Here is a 17,718-nt window from a genome sequence, read left to right as displayed (position 1 = left end):
GGCAAAGATGCAACAAAAGGCTCACAAAAGGCTGCACGATGACAAGCAGTGTTCAGAATGATAGATTGAGTCTAACAATTATGCAAAGAACCAGCACGGTGGTCTCTCCAAGCCAACGTTCAATTTTAATGATCTGCATGGGTGTGTGCCCAGTGACAGGTAGCAAAGCTATAGCAAAAGGCTGCACGATGATAAGTGATCAGGCGGTGTAGGCCAGAGACTGCGCTGCACAAAGTAGTGCTGAGATGTCATGTGTCGAGCTATGCAATGTTCTAAACTAATAGATTGCATCTCATTATGATGCTAGTGCACCTTCATGATGTTGAGAAAATTTTCGGTGAGAGCACGGGTCCACACAAAATTCAAATATTCACCCAAGAGCGCATCGTGTCGCAGCCCCAAAATGGCCCCAAAAATAGTTCTATGATTGGCTGCACCCAAGCAAACGTTGACCCTTACAGATACATAATATTGTCTTCTTGGGAGACCAATTTTGTTTACCAATACACATTTTATTTTACACAAATAGTTTCTACTTTTATCTTTACTTTCTATTGTTGAGCCGGTTGGCATGTATAATCTGAGATAGTTGTGGGCAATATATATTGTAATATATGATAAGAGACTTAGTAGGAAATTTGTACCTCGGATGGAATGTATTGTTTTCTATATGGCCTTGTAATAAAGTATATTTAGTGAGGCAGAATGGGGCTGTAACAACCCCTATTCTTCCCCACAATTATTTTTTTACTTTTGTATTGTGTCAATATATACTGATAGTTTACCAACGCACATTTTTTGACATTTATACTGATAATTGTTTGACGCTTTGCGCCTGCAAAACTCAAAAAATAGTTTATTTTTCGTCGGGATTAGTGTCGAAAAGCGACCAAACCCTTATAGTGTTTCTAGCTAATATTAGTATGAGTATAAAATTTATGTTGCCATTGAACTTCCATGGTATGCATTTTGATATATTGAAAAATTCTAATGAAAATAAAAGAACAATATAACAAAAAAGATTCTTAGATATGTTAGATTTTTTAAAGTTTCACATATTCTTGATAGATATGTGTTCACTTTGTAACTTGGAAAACATCGGTTAGTGCTTTACAAAACATTTATTGAGAGGGCAAAACTTCAAGTCCATTAGCAATTCTCACTTTCATGTGTACATTATAATTTCCAATATAAATGAACTAAAGAATAGAAGTTATTATTCATTTGGTTGAAAGAATGTGTGTATAGCATTGTGCAAGATAGTTATGGGGCATTAGGTAAAGGATTCCCATTAAAGAAGCTTGAAAGCAAGGCTAGGGCCCTGCCTGGTTGGTAGGAGGGCACCTTATGTCCAACCCCTCTGACAGTGGCATATGTGAGCCCCTTGTACACTTGAGTCCATCCTCCCACTTGTACAAATAGCATTCATCATCAACCACATGTATAAATGTAACATATATTGTTTTAAACCGAAGAGAGCAAAGAAGTGTAATGCTAAAGAATAGTGACAACCATATTTAAAATGAAATTTTTTAAGTAGAAAAATGAAGAGATTAAAGGTGCATCAAAAAGTATGAAACTTGATGTTATGGGGTACGAATGAATGTGCTATTTTTCAAGGCTTTTCATTAAAAACTACATCTAATATTTCTCAATTTATTTGTCAAAAAGGTTAAATTTAATAAGTGGAAAGGAAGTCATTCACACATAAGGGCTTCACTATTACCTTTTGAAAACATTTTTTACTTATATTATCATGGTACATTACCTAGAAAGAAAGTCATAGGCACATAAGATGTTTACAAATACATCTTGAAAATGTGTTTTATTTGACATTAGCATGGTAGTAAACCCTCTAGAAGCCTCATGGGGCTCAGTACCTGTAAATCCTTTGTATGCGTGCATTTAAAGCCTAAAGTCCCTTATCTAGAAATTATCATGAGTAAAACACACCCATTTTCTATTCAATATGTGAATACCCCTCCATTGAACCCAGGCACTGTGCTTACATATTTCTTAGTGAACCCCTCAAACTGTGAGTGCTTGTTAGCTAGAAAGGTTTAAGCAATCATTTTCTCTTTATTAACTACTAGATATTGCATTGAATTAACATACCTCAATGTATAATAATTATACTCATATCACTTGAAAAAACATGTTCTACTTAGTAGAAGAATGGTATTATCGAAAGTGATATTTTTAAAGGCATAATAGAGAAGACAATGTAACTCAAGGAAAATGTTGTTTCCCAATTCATAGGTCTCTTTTGATTCCTTGAAAATTCCTCCTAAGCCTATAACCCTGCCAATCGCTTTCTAGCCCTTGAAAATGGTGAACATATGGTGCGTATTGCACAAAAAATAGTAAAAGGATCATTCCATTTGCATGAGATGGCATGCATGCATAAGTTATGATGACTTTAGGAAGCCCCTATGTTGATCACTCTATACAACATGTAACGTAGTAGGTTTAATCATAGAAGGGGATTTTTAAATTGGGGGAATAATATAGGAGGAAGTTGTAGAAATATTTATCTCATATAATTATGGTATGTACATGAATGGAGGGACTTTTAAAATTATAATTGCAACATATATATGTAATGACGAGGGGAAATAAATTGTATTTAAAAATAGTTTTGTTTTAATATGGGGGTATTGTGAATGTGTGTCTACTCACACATCTTATATGGATTTTCTAATATTCAATAAATCCTCACTTTCCATTAGGCAATGACTAGAAATACCCACTCAATATTTGGAAAACAATTATGCTCTCCATGAAATCAGTGCTTGCCTTCTTGCTCTCTATGGTGGTGGTTTGAATATTGTACATCATTTTTTATTTCTTATCTCATTGTCACCGTATATTCAAGGACATGGTTAAGTCTAGTAAAAAGAACCAAAATATAACCTAACAAAGAGTTTACCTTTAATAACTAATTGATTTATTTTTGTTTGTCTACTAATATGAGAGAAATCTGACTATGTTAAGTCAAGTCAATCGAGTAACATTAGACTTGCCTTTTGTTAAAAATGGTTTAAATACAATATTTATCCCTGAGAGAGGTTAAGATATAAACATAACCTCGGTAGGTTAAACAAGATGAATGGGTTATATGGGGTTACATGGTCAATTGCACTCAAATCAATAGGGATTAAATAATAATTTTTTTGGGAGGTGGGAAGCCATGTTAAATGAATGCTCCCTAATTTCCATGCATTCTATTTCTGCATGGTATAAAATTTTTGGGTTTGATCCTTCCAAAAAAACTCGTATCCCCTATGGGCCACTCATTCACCATCTTTTGACAATTTTCTTTTTTTCATATTCAGTAGATCTTCTTGTACATCTATGAACGTTTGCTCCTACTTACAAGAATTGTGGAGTGAGAATGTCAAACATTTCCCTTCCACAAAAATATTTTCAAAGAAATTATTCATAGGTATGGCCTTATCTAGTAAACATGCGAAGAATATCTATCAAATTGAAAAGCTTACCAATACCAACTATCGAATAATTGACAATTGCGTAGCCTAAAATTGTCTGAATCAAACTAAGTAACAAACTTTTTGCATCAATGGCAAGTAGGTCTAGATGCTTCTGTCTTGGTCAATCTCCAAACTTTTTGCATCAAGGGCAAGTATCTCTAAATGCTGCTACTTCCTCGGTCAATATCCAAAAATATCCTCTCCAAGAAGTTATATTACTCATGTATGCACTTCTTGCTTCATGGTGCAAGCCTTTGAACACCATTTAAAGTGGTCTCATCAAATTAATTGTACCTACTCTCATAAGCAAGACTTTGTAAGAAGATTCTCTCAGAAATCAAATGAAATCTATGGCAAAGACACTTTAGCTTCATCTTGTTGACTTCCTTCTTCACAAATACCAAGAACATTGAATTCAATTGATAGTATAAGTAGCACTCTTCTTAACAATCTTGTAGTCTAAGTAAAACGCTTCTCAACAATCTAGTAATAGCACTCTTCTCAATAATGTAGTCATCATCAATAGGCTCTTTCTCTTTTTACATCTCCAACTAGAAACCACTAGAGTGATTTTCAATGACCCAAGAAAGTAAAAGCCTTTAGTTGAAATGAAAGGTCACGTCTTTGAGGGTCACCCGAGGATAGCACTTGCGATCAACAGAAGAGGTTTTATATTTCTATGTTGTTATAGAAAATATACATACATAAGGGGTTTTTAAATTCAAAAAGTGCAAAATTTTCATACATAAGGGATACTTTAATTATCTTTAAAGTTACACAAGGGCTGTGTAAAGTTTATAAAAACTTATAGCTAGGGGTTTTTTAAATACACCTTAATCGCACGTGCTATATATGTTTTTAACATATTGGCCCCCCTAGGGAGGGTCATGTGCATTCAAGGAATATTTTTAAAGCCCTTTTTTTTAATTATTGTATGATTAAAGACACCACTTTTCTATACAAATATATACCTCTTTTTTAAAATGTTTTTTTATCATACCTTTTGTATATATATTTCTATCGGAACAAGACTCTGCAATTATTTTGCACCACTACATACAAGGTTAGTCCAACAAAACCAATTGGTTCAACATCATTTTTGTAAACAAGTGATTCAAGCATATGACTTCCATTCTTCAATCTTATTCTAGTTTATCTTAGCAATAACAATGACCTAAAAGCCATTTTTCATTGGTAAATTCCTCATCCAATTTATCAATGGGCCTAATGTTGTATACTTGGCTTTACGTTTGTGTCAAAGTCTTCTACCATCTTCTATTTCCACATCCCATGGGACTAACATTCAGTTCTTTAGTGATCACTATCAAGTAAAGACCATCCATTAGGGAAAAGATATCTCTAGTTTATTCCCACAAGTCAATCACCTTAGCCCACTTCTTGGGGGGTGCACCACTAACAAACTCTAGGTATCATGTGCATTCAAGTGGTATTTTAGAAACCCCTCAACTAAATTTTTTCTCTTAATAAACCACCCCTCTTTACTTATGGACTAACAGAAAATTTCCCAAATTTTAAATTAAAAAACCCCTCCTATTATTATAATTCTATTAAAATTTACCCAAAAGTTAAATTAAAATAACCCTCCTTTTAAATGCATGTGGTACACCTCCCGAGACCTACTTAGGCAGGGCATCCTTTCAACCCAATCACTAGTTATTGATCTCAATCCAATTGGAAATTGTGCTAGGGTTCCCTAGAGTTTCAAGGCTTTGATAAGTCCAATATCAAGTTCCATATCTTGGGTGGAATTTGTAAAACAATCTTGTAGACCTTGCACACTGTTTATGGTCCATGAAATGACATACTTTGACATCCAAGGAACTTGAGAATTATATTTTCTTTAGATAATGGACACTCGAATGTTTGCATTGTAGCACAAACTCTTACAATTTATGATGATTACAACAAGTATACATAAATTTATGTCATGAATTAAAAGTCTCAAGCATTGTCAAAATTCAAAATTTTCCATTCAATGGCTTTCAAAAAATTTGGTGCTTGTCTTTAAACTTCACAGACCAACAATGGTAGTGATGAGTACTATTTAAGCAAGTACCATAATGTATTTACTGAAACAACAATTGAATTCTCCACCAAGTCGAGTTATAACACATCATCTCACTTGGACCACCACTCTTGGTTCACATGTGTTCATAGTTTCAAGTTTAGACACTGCAAATTAGCTCTAATTGGCCCACATGCAACCAATATAACCATTGCATTCTTTCCGTTAGTTACCTCTAGATAACATTGAGGTAACTACCATTCATTATGCACCCTTGAATGGGGAGGTTAATGAGTTTATGGATGTTCACCTTGCTGGATGATTCAGGACCACATTCTAAATCCAACTCCCAACCCTCACTCGCAAAGTGTTCATTAGTGAAATCTCTTCATCTGTCTTCCTGCTCTATCCAAGTTAAAGTTATGAGTGATTCAAAGAATCCACTTCCTCTTATCTCACCCACATTTGGTCCCTTTTCTATCAACGTCAAGTTATGGGTAATATTCATATTCCATTCAATTTTGCGATGGTATCATCCGGAAAACTTCAATGGAAGCAAGCAATGGAGAATGAATTGGACTCTTTGTACCATAGTCCTGCATGGGTTTTAGTTCATTCACCAATTAATCATAAGATGCTCGAGTGTACATGGCTCCTCCAAAAGAAATAGCATGCAAAATGGTCCACTATCCCAATATAAGTCTTGATTAATGGCTTGTGTTTTTGAGGTGATTTTATACATATTTTATGGGATCGATTACACTAAAACATATTCCCCCTTTATGATGATGAATGCCATGCAAGTGATTGTTTCTTTGTGCACTAGAGGTGCACTACACATAGCCTCTAGCTACACTAGATGCACATGAAGAAGGCTTTTTCTCAATGGATTTCTACATGATTCCCAAATGATTCTACATGTTGCAACCTAAGGCTAAAAGGTATGAGGTGAGGAATTAAAGATTTACATTTTACTTTGTAGTCTTTATGGTTTGAAGCAATATGCACATAGCTAGTATCACCAACCTATCACACAACATTAACTTGCTATGAAGCTATTCTCTGACATGCTGTTCATACTCAACACATTGGAATCATTTATTCTTAGTTTGATAACCCCGTTTGTCAAGAATGGTCAGAGATAGATTATAGGGGGGATATTAGTAACGGCAAGTCAACCTTGCATCATGTACTCATGGTTGCAATTGGACATATTATTTTCTACTCTAAGAAACAGGATATGGTGGCTACAAAGCCCGAGTATATGGCTCTGACTATTGCCATTGCAAAGAGATCTGAATTCTGACCTTGTTGAGAGGATTAGATTTCCCATGGTGGTTCCTATTTAAAACTACTATAATAATCAAGAGGTCATATAGATTATAGAAAATGAATCATCCTCTAATCAAATGAAGCACACCAACGTCAAATTATTTTGATAATTGATCAAACATCATATTGCTATGGTTTGTACACATTGAAGTTCATGCACTTGGGTGGAAGAGATCTTAAGGAAGGTGTCACTCACTCGCTAGATTTAATGTGTACTCTTTATTTCTTAACCTAAGTTTGAGTAGGCATTCCTTTTCAAATGGCAATGGTATACACAATGCTACATTATATCTATCACAAGCTATCGGAATGTGATTTTAGGCTGTTTACACACTAGCCAAAGTGTGCCAAACTAATGAGTAGGAGGTGAAGGTCTTCACTGGGCAAGGGGTTTACACATTGCCCAAGTAATAATCTTTCAAAAATTTAGTGGGAGTAGAATTTAAAATGGAAATGGAGGAGTTGAGAGGACTCAACTCGCCTTGCATTTCAAAAATTTAGTGCCAGTAGAAGAGGAGTTGAGAGACTCAACTTGCCTAGCATTTGATTAGGTGAAGTTTGGGCAGTGTGTAAAGAGTTCTGCCCGCCCATGATCATTAAAAAATAATAATTTGGCCACTTCAGCCGTCCAAAGGTGGGCAAGAGCCGTATATATCACAGAGGATAATCCTTGCATAATTTCAGAGAGGCAAAAACTGTTTTGCAGTAATTTTGTAGAGGCGTTACCGATTTTTGGCATTCATGAATGCAATCCAATAACTAGCATCTACGTCGCATCTAAATTACCACTGTTAAATATATGTGTGTGCTTGTATGTGTGGCAATAGTATAATAAAATATGGTGTGCATAGGCCCTAGGGTTGAGGTGGCAGGGCATGACCATGTGCCACCCTTCCACATAAGAGGACCCATAAGGTGTGTTGTACATAATCCATGGTAGTTATATTATAAAATGTTAAGGTGGCATGGTTCCTCCATGTGCCACCCCTCCACCTAGGCGGTCCCATGCCTGCATTTAGTGAGACATGGACCAAGGATCTGGACCAAGGACCATGGGAGAAGTAATATAAAATAGGTGGAGATGGATATTATATTGGATTATTACCTCCATGTAGGATAGGCCCATGTAGAAGGGGGTGTAGATAGTCCAAGAATGCAAGTTAAATAATGGGGAAAGTAGGATGAGGTGGCAAGATTCCTTGTGCCAACCCTCCACTTGTCCTCCTAGATGACTGATTCAATGTATTATAAAATTGGGAAGAGACCAAGGGAGTCTCTTAGACTTGGGATATGGGGGTTGATATGTAGAAAAATGAGGCCAAGGATTGTTGCACACAATCGAGAGTGTGTAACTGCCTAGCCCACATTAGAGACTTTTCCACACACACCATGAATGTGGGAGGATGCATTTATTGGGAGAGACCCCCTCTCTTGGCTATAAAAGGAGGGAGCTATTCCTTGTTGGAACACGCTCATTCTGGTGAAGCCACCTAGCTAGTACTTTGATTTCCCTTCCCCATCCTTCCTTTCAAATAAAGCATGACTCTCTTCCCTTGATGTCTCCATCTCTACATTCCACCTCCCATCATGTACATGCTCCTCTTCCCCCTCTCCCTTCCCCCTTGTGGCATAGTCCCTCTCTTCAATCCCACCCCTCTTAATCCTTTTTCCCCACCTATGTTAATGCTTCTTTCCTCATGTTCCCTTTTCCTCTATGGCCCTCAAGCGTCGCCATGCCTCGCGTCTAGCATCATGCCTCGAATTCTTTTCTAGTTAATAGAATTGTTGTGGCTGCTGGGATCGAAATCTCTATGGCTAGTGGCATAAAATTTGTTATTCCTACAACTGGGTGTAGTTCTGCAGCACCTTCCATGTGCAGTTCTCTACTTCTGCGCCTCCAATCTACGTGTCTTCTGCTCGCAGTTCTCCGTCTTTGTGGTTGCATAACTTCTCAATTTCTGCGCCTTCCATGTGCAGTTCCTGTGCATCTTTTGGGTTCCTGCGCATCTTCTGTGCAGTGCCACGCGTCTTCTGGTTGACCATGCCTATAAAACCGCTCCTACACATCTGCAACACCCGCACGCCCCCTGGTTATAGCTGGCGCATCCACGCATCACGGACAGATCGTGAATTGTGACTGTTTTTCTGAGTTCTTGTGTCTTCTGGTGCATCTGCATGTCGTGGACAGATCGCGACTGTTTTTTTGGATTCTCGTGCCCCTATCCTCTTCCTCTCCTTCTTCTTCTCTTTCCTTCTCCTTCTCTTTCTCTTCTCTTCTCCTCTCCTCTCCTCTCTTTTTATTAAGGAGTGGGAATTGAACCAAAGACCTCCCCATTCACAAAAGGAAGATTTGCCAATGGGCCAGCAAATAGGAAGTGATGAAAGTGTAATGATATTGCTTATATGGTGAAATCTCATAAACTGTAACTCTCTAACTGTAGGGAGTTTCCTCTTGTTGTAAAAAGCAAAAGTACTTCATTTCATGTGCTCTATTCATATTTGATACTAGATCGTAGATTTTGAACTTTTTCAAGTGCACTCCTTGGATGCACGCCACACAAGGAGGGTGGATATTTATGTCACTTCTCGACAAGTTCAAGGATTTGGTGCTCGGTCCTCCGCTCATTACAGCTACCAATTGGCGAGATCTCTTTCTTGATCTTCATGTCGATCTTCAACAATTGATTGTACAATGCATTGTTCAAGGAGACAATAGGTGGGATGATACACCGTGGATGATTCAAGGTGAAGAACTAGGAATACACTGGGAGGAATTTGATTTCAATTCTACTCATTGTGCGGTGATCGAGCTACTTGCTGCATCGGAGGTAATTAAAAGGGTGACATTCTTCGAAGGGTGGGATGCTCCCCAAGCTTGGGGGGAGATTTGGCGCATCTACTTATTAATTCCTGTGGATAAGCTCGTCTTGAATGATTTCTTCTCGATCTCATTACAAAGGTTTCTAGGGCTTGGCTATGGTTGGTAATGTTTTGACCAAGGAATCCCTTTGTACCTAATCAACCCTTTGTGCCTCATTTTGAGCTTCAAGTTGTAATTCTTTTTGGTCTAAAGATAAACTATCAACAAAGGATTGCAAGTTTATTTGGTGTTGAACGTCTTGCTCAAGTATTGAATTCTCCCCACCCTCTCCTTCTACCTATCTTGGACTACCGAGAAACTTGGGATGTCTGGATTTTAGTCTTGGTGTGATGACATCTCGGCTCCTCCAATTTGACGGCACATACAAACCTTCGACCAAGGCTGCTGGTGTGGGTGTGAAGCTCACTTCACCAAGGGGTGAGGTGTATTGTTATAGCAAGTCTGCACCACTAAGTACTTGCAACCAAGCTGAGTACTTGGCACTCATTTTTGGGCTACAAAAGGGGCAAGAACATCGCATCAAGTAACTTGAGGTGCAAGGAGATTCTCAACTCGTGTGTGAACAAGTTAGTGGAAGGTGGAAGGTGCAGAGCGAAGTCTTAATTCCACGACATCAACAAGCATTAGAACTTTGTCGACAATTTGAAAAGGTAAAAATTCAGCATATCCCTTGAGCTCAAAATTTAGTTGCTGATTTCTTGGCACGAGAAGCTTGTACTTCAATCACGCATGAAGCGAGTGGAAGCACCACCCCAACAAAGCCACAAGCCACGAATGAGCGTGATCATTTGTAAGGAATGCAAAGGTTGTGGTCATCATGAAACTAAGTGTTGGGCATATTTGATACAAGTTTACCAACTTTGGAAGATCATCAGAAAGGTCCTCAAGGACATTGCTCAAAAGAAGGATGCCAGACCGCACACCCCTTGAAGAAATAGCATGGCGACCACAAGAACTGGAAGAAGCTGAAGGTGATGTGCAAGCTCTCCAACTGTTGACATTTGTCATGGCAAATGTTCTTGTTTGCCTTGATGAACAACCTCATGCAGCGCCGCGTCTCTAACCCTTGCTTGTAAAGATGGATGCAATATCATGAGGGTTGGTCCTTTTAAGATTATCTATGAGCTATTCTATGCTAAAGATTCTTCCCGTATAATATTTCACAATACACCAGTCACACCCTACCTTGCCTATGTGTGCTTTGTAGATGTATCTTCACCTGATTTTCAGTTCAATCTACCTCTTTCCATTGTTTGCCAATAGATAAGCCTCATTTTGCCTCACTCTTTTCCATCTTTCAAGCATGGCTGACATTCCCGTGTTCTGTGGTCGGGTTGAAGAAAATCCAAATGAGTATCTTGTGGCCTTCAAGCGCTGTTGTGTTTCTCTCAACTTTATTACTGAAGATAGATGGCTGTTGGTTCTTCCCACATTTCTAGAGGGTTTGGCTCAAGTGTGGTATGAGAAGCAGGCCGAAGACATTTGCCAAAGTTGGCCAAGGTTGATAGCATCTATGATTGAGTATTTCGACAAAGAAGAGGAGCCGGAGAATGTGTACCTACAGGTGGAAAACTTGAAGTAGTCAGAAGGTGAGACGGTGCGTCGATATGTGGATCGAGCAACCATGCTCCTGGACTGTTTAATTGCCACGTAGGAGGACAATGCCGGATTTCGAGTTGGAATGACTCAGCATGTGCTGGGCTACCTCGTAGCAGAAGCAAGTGATGAATTCCCTCAAGCTTAAATGGGAGAATCCAGAAACCATGGTGCTAGCACATGAGATTGCTCAAAAGTTTGATAAAGTTCAATCTGACCCCACTTCAAAGAAGACGATTGTCCCTCCGCAACCCCCTCAATTCTTGCAACAACAACCTAGGGGGTCCAACTCAAGGGCATACCCCCACCCCCCATCAGGGATGTATCCACTGCCTCCACCTCAAATGTATGGTCCTCCCTTAGATATTTACCCTCAACAACGAGTATATCCTCAACCTCTGCCTGGAAGATTTCCCCAGCCTCGCCCACGAGCCCCCCTCCTTCCTACTGCCCCGACCCCTCCTACTAAAGAACCCAGAGTCAATGACCTAGCCAAGGCCCTGAATGAGATCTTCAGCTTGAGATGGCAGGCATAAAAAATCAAGCCAATCGCCCTCCAAGAGAACGTGCCAATGTTGTGTGCTACGAGTGCCACCAAAAGGGTCATTATTACACGGAATGTCCCAATATTCCAAGGGTGAATCTTCTAAGTGAATCAGGCACCGAGGATTCTGACATGGAGATCCTTGACCTAAGGAAAAGAATTCGTACCACCTCGAATCCCTATCCAAACCGTGGCCCGGGTCACCCCAGGAAGAAGGTGTCCTTCTTAGAGCCCTCAGATGCTGAGATGGTAGACCCACCAACAAAGAAGACTAAAAGATCTTGTATGAGTAAGTGGTCCCCGTCGTATTTTCCCATCGGCTCGGGGCAAGAGGATCGGTTCATGTATCTCGTTCGATTTGCTTCTCGACAATTGCTCGAAACTGAACGACGCTCCTCAGAGGCTGACAAGCATGCTTTGTCTTTGGTATTCTGCATTAAGAAATTTAAGCATTATGTGGCTGGAAAGTCCATTATAATCTGTAGCAATGGTCTTGCAAAGCAGGTTCTTCAATCACCAAATCCCATGGGCCGGTTGGCCAAATGGTTGGCAGTTTTACAAGAATATGAAATTTCTTTCAAAATTGTAAAAGGGGGTTGTTCCAACTTGAAAAATGCTTTGATTGATTTAGAGGAGTGCCTCGATGTAACCCTTGTAGCGGCCATAGAAGTTGGGGATCCATGGTATGGTGGTATCTATAGATTTCTGACCACTTTCTCCTTTCCTCCAGAAAGTACTAACTATGAGAGAAAGAAGATCCGCAGAGATAGTAGGCGCTACACTCTCTTTGATGGGGTGTTGTATCGTCAAGGCATGGATGGGGTGCTAAGATGGGCCATTGATGCAAATGAAGTACCTAAGGTATTGAAGCATTATCATGATGTATTTTGTGGAGGCCACTATGCCGGTGACTATATAGCTAATAAGATTTTACATGCTGGGTACTATTGGTCAACCTTGTTCAAGGATGTCACTATGTATTGCAAAACTTGTGAACCATGCCAATTCTTTGGTAGGAAGGATTTGCGTCCTGGGAAACATTACACAGTGATGTCCATCCATCCGTTTCAGAAGTGGGGAATAGATTTTGTTGGGCCCCTACCCATGACTGCCCGCCAAAAGAAGTATCTTCTGGTAGCCACTCAATATGTCACTAAGTGGGCTGAAGCTATCGCCCTCCCCGCTGCAAATGGTAAGGCAGTTTCAAATTTCATATTTAAACGTATCTGCACAAGGTTTGGGACACCCATGGAAATAGTATCTGACCATGGGAGTACATTCTTAAATGAAGCAGTGGAGTTGCTCATGGATCACATGGGTATTGATCACTGCACTTCTAGCATCTATCATCCAGCGTCCATGGGACAAATGGAGCAGACCAACGGCCTCCTTTGTAAAACCATGGGAAAAATGGCCACAAGGAACAGGAGCCAGTGGGACCAGAAGGTCACCGAAGCCGTGTGGCCTTACAACATCACCCATTAAACGTTTACAGGTCACACTCCTTTTGAGTTGGTGTACGGTACTGAGGCAGTTTTACCACTAGAGATAGAGATTCCGGCCTTGAGATTGGCACGAGAACAGAGGATGACAAAAGATGAGCATATAGAGGCCAAGTTGGTACAACTTGAGAAGCTAGATGAAACCCGACGCCTTGCACTCCATCAAATAGAGATCCAAAAGAACCGACAAAAGGCCCGCATGGATGCTAAGATTCGCAAGGGATGGGAAAGACACTTTGCTGAGGAGGATGTTGTGCTATGCTTTGATAATAGATTGGACCACTAGATGGATAAAAAGTTCCTTCCATTGTGGACCAGTCCATACATAGTCATCAAGGAATGTAGCAATGGGTTTGTACAAGTACAGAAGCTACATGAGCCATATGGCAAGAAGGTGATCAACAAGCGTTACCTCAAGCCCTTCTTTGTGTGTGATGGTCCTAGGCATGGAAATGTTGTGCATTCCTTGCCTGGGGGGGGGGGAACTCTTATGGATAAATTTGACCAAGGTAAAAGAAAAAAATATATGTGTGTGCTTGTATGTGTGGCAATAGTATAATAAAATATGATGTGCATAGGGCCTAGGGTTGAGGTGGCAGGGTATGACCATGTGCCACCCTTCCACGTAAGAGGACCCATAAGGTGTGTTGTACATAATCCATGGTAGTTATATTATAAAATGTTAAGGCATGGTTCCTCCATGTGCCACCCCTCCACCTAGGCAGTCCCGTGCCTGCATTTAGTGAGACATGGACCAAGGACCATGGGAGAAGTAATATAAAATAGGTGGAGATGGATATTATATTGGATTATTCCCTCCATGTAGGATAGGCCCACGTGGGGGGGGGTGTAGATAGTCCAAGAATGCAAGTTAAATAATGGGGAAAGTAGGATGAGGTGGCAAGATTCTTTGTGCCAACCCTCCACTTGTCCTCCTAGATGATTGAACATATTATAAAATTGGGAAGAGACCAGGGGAGTATCTTAGACTTGGGATATGGAGGTTGATATATGTGGAAAAATGAGGCCAAGGGTTGTCGCACACAATTGAGAGTGCGTAACCGCCTAGCCCACATGGGAGACTTTTCCACACACACCATGCATGTGGGAGGATATATTTATTGGGAGAGACCCCCTCTCTTGGCTATAAAGGGAGGGGGCTATTCCTTGATGGAACACGCTCATATGGGGGTTGATATATGTGGAAAAATGAGGCCAAGGGTTGTCGCACACAATTGAGAGTGCGTAACCGCCTAGCCCACATGGGAGACTTTTCCACACACACCATGCATGTGGGAGGATATATTTATTGGGAGAGACCCCCTCTCTTGGCTATAAAGGGAGGGGGCTATTCCTTGATGGAACACTCTCATTCTGGTAAAGCCACCTAGCTAGTACTTTGATTTCCCCCCCCCCATCCTTCCTTTCAAATAAAGCATGACTCTCTTCCCTTGATGTCTCCATCTCTACATTCCACCTCCCATCATGTACATGCTCCTCTACCCCCTCTCCCTTCCCCCTTGTGGCATAGTTCCTCTCTTCATTCCCACCCCTCTTAATCCTTTTTCTCCACCTATGTTAATACTTCTTTCCTCATGTTCCCTTTTCCTCTATGACCCTCAAGCGTCCCCATGCCTCGAGTCTAGCATCATGCCTCTAATTCTTTTCTAGTTAATACTACACATCCAACCAAAAGCGATCATATCAAATTAACCACACTACGATAACCACCAACCTGCTTTTGATAAAACCATGGATACCAATCGACTTCAGTGGGAAGATGAAGCGCCTCGACAGCATAGCGAGTCGATATCACTGGCAAGCGGCCGTCCATATCTCCGCTGGAAATCAACGGAGCAAAGCTTCGAAATGGGTTATAGTCATTGAAGGATTCATTTCATTGCAACGATACTAAGTTTTCAAGTTTTGGGCTCACTTAAATATCCAAATTCGTAGGCGCGATGCGATGAGCTCCTTAAGAACTGGCAAAATCGAATATGGAGCATCTACCCAGGCTGTGAGCACGTCGCTGCTCCACCAAAGACCATCAATCATTTGGATTTACCCTATTCTTCTGCATTTCTTCAAACATACAGCGTTAAATATTTATGAAGGAAAGAGTCGCAAATAACTAATTGTGTGCTCACCTGCACGTGCTCCATGCATAGGAAAGATTTGTTGTGTTTGCATGCAGAGCTCGCTGCACGTCGGCCCGATTCAGGTACATGTACACGTAATCGTGGATGCACGAATCAGCTCCTCCAGTTGTTCCTCCATTGACAATCTTGCCAGTCATCTAGAGGTTATTGATAGTCGTTAAGCATAGGTAGTGACTTCCATCTTTTCAGGACATATACAATGCATTAAAATGTGAATCACACACCGTGCCGGTGATGAACCTACTGCCACCTTTCAATAATGAAAGAAACTCGCCGCCGGGGTAACTGGTGAGGCAAACATCGGAGAAGATATTGTAAATGTTGATCGGCTTAGACTTCGAATAAAGCGAATTGAGCTGATCCTCGCAGTCTTGAGACAAAGGTTCCGTAGAGAAATTGCATGCCTTGGCTGCGTTCTGGTAAAAGGCATCGGAGACAACAGCATGGCTCCAGGCGTAATCCAGGATGCCTTTGGAATCCAAATTGTAATCTAACAAAGGGTTGCCTATCTGCTTCCAATTGAACTCGTTAGCCCCGGATTAGCCCACAAAGCAAGATTTTACCATCGTCAAAATTCACACATGATTTTTATGGGGCAATACCGTCGAACGTACCAGAACTCCTTTCAGATAGATCGCAGGGTTCTCACCGTCGTTCATATCGATGATCAGTTTAGCGAGCTGCGGAACGTAATGGCCTGATTTGTGGGACATCGATACACGAGGAGAAAGATCAAGCAGACAGACCTCAAGAAAATGAAAATTTAGAACCATGGGACTGGATGAAACGATCGATAGGTAGCGATGGAAGAACACGCATTCAGTACTTGAGCCATATATCATTGATGGCACGGTTTAACAGATTCTACGTGTTGCGTAGCATACCTGCATAGCTTTCTCCTGCAAGGTAGAAATCGTAGAGTTTATATTGAGGAAACCTCTCAAACCAACAGACGAGAAACGAGTAGGCATCCAGAGCTACAGATAGTGCAAGGGTAGGAACAACAGTGGCAACAAGTCAGTTGCACTCAGCCAAACATGATTGTTAAATGTCGATGGTCAATTTTTGCATCTGTAGTCTAGGACAATAGGGGACGGATTACAGACCAGTCTGTGTGTCTCCAAAGTTTCCATAGTCGGCGGTTGTGTTGGAGTAGGAGAATCCAACTCCGGCTGGCGACTCTACAAACAGCAAATTAACCTCTGCACATTCACAATCATTGGACAGCATTCACTACATTGTAAGGTTCAATGGCATACCGACTGTATGCTATAAGAAATTATGCGCATTTCGATATCTATCAAGACCTGAAAATTGATGAATTCCTGGATCGACATTAGAGGAGCTAATGCATCTTACTCGATAACACGTGAGTTATTAGTCGATCAACATTATCACGTACTTACGGTTGTTCCAAGCATCTTTGTTCAATAATACGCTGGCTCCATCCTTGTTTACTATGAACGGGCCGAGCTCTTCAGCCTCGCCGTTACCAACAGAAGAGCAGCCCGGACCCGCCATGTACAAGAGTGCCGGGATGAAGTCTCTAAATTTGACAACGGTAATGCCGAAGAGACTGAAAGTCTTGTGATAAATCCGGTATTCGTATTTCGGTGGCGTGGATTGTGCGAATCGTTACCTCCATTGAGCCAGAGGAGCACGGGCTTGGACGAGGCATTGGAAGCAGCCTCGAAGAACCAGTAGAAGAGAGCTCTCCCATGGTTGGCATTGACGGTAATGTAACCGGCATATTGCGCAAAGCTGACGTTGGGCTGTCCCGGCAAGTCGACGACACGATCAGCTTCTCGGAGTGCCTTGAAAGGATCATCGGAGGAGGCGACGAGCTGTGAAGCATGGCAAGCCCAAACGCCGATAAGAAGGAGAAGTAGGGCGGATTTGCAGACGGCGAAAGCCATGAGCTCGACTGATTAGTCCACCCGACTTCCTTTGATGCAGTTGAAAATAAACGCTGCTTGCAACGATCTCTCCGGACAATCACGTATTTAAGCTGAAAGACGATGGCTCTTCATTAAACGATAAATTTTGACGAGCAGCTCCGGAGTCCCCAGAGCTCGTGTCTCGTCCATTCCTCCGCAGCGCCGGCCTCTCGTCGATTCTTCCGCAGAGACGGCGTCCTGTCGATTCTCGCACAGATCGCTTGTAGGGCCGATCAGTCGCCTTTCGCCG

General features: G+C 41.0%; 1 protein-coding gene across 1 annotated transcript; it reads right to left on the bottom strand.

Moving 5' to 3' along the window:
• Positions 1-1,263: 1,263 nt before the first annotated feature.
• Positions 1,264-17,447, bottom strand: LOC147896065 (serine carboxypeptidase 24-like). Its single transcript, XM_087382204.1, has 10 exons — positions 17,173-17,447; positions 16,938-17,047; positions 16,638-16,733; positions 16,416-16,508; positions 16,146-16,228; positions 15,756-16,040; positions 15,520-15,668; positions 15,309-15,401; positions 15,101-15,213; positions 1,264-1,403 (listed from the first exon to the last, which is right to left on the bottom strand). The coding sequence occupies exons 1-10, from the start codon at positions 17,445-17,447 to the stop codon at positions 1,264-1,266; spliced, it is 1,437 nt and encodes a 478-aa protein (XP_087238330.1).
• Positions 17,448-17,718: the final 271 nt, after the last annotated feature.

Source organism: Dipteris shenzhenensis, chromosome 12 (assembly GCF_047967505.1).
Source record: "Dipteris shenzhenensis isolate YYH24624 ecotype China chromosome 12, Dip_SZ_1.0, whole genome shotgun sequence".
Classification (NCBI taxonomy): domain Eukaryota; kingdom Viridiplantae; phylum Streptophyta; class Polypodiopsida; order Gleicheniales; family Dipteridaceae; genus Dipteris; species Dipteris shenzhenensis.
The sequence above is the reverse complement of the archived record's forward strand: the minus strand, read 5'-3'. Positions and strand labels throughout refer to the sequence as shown.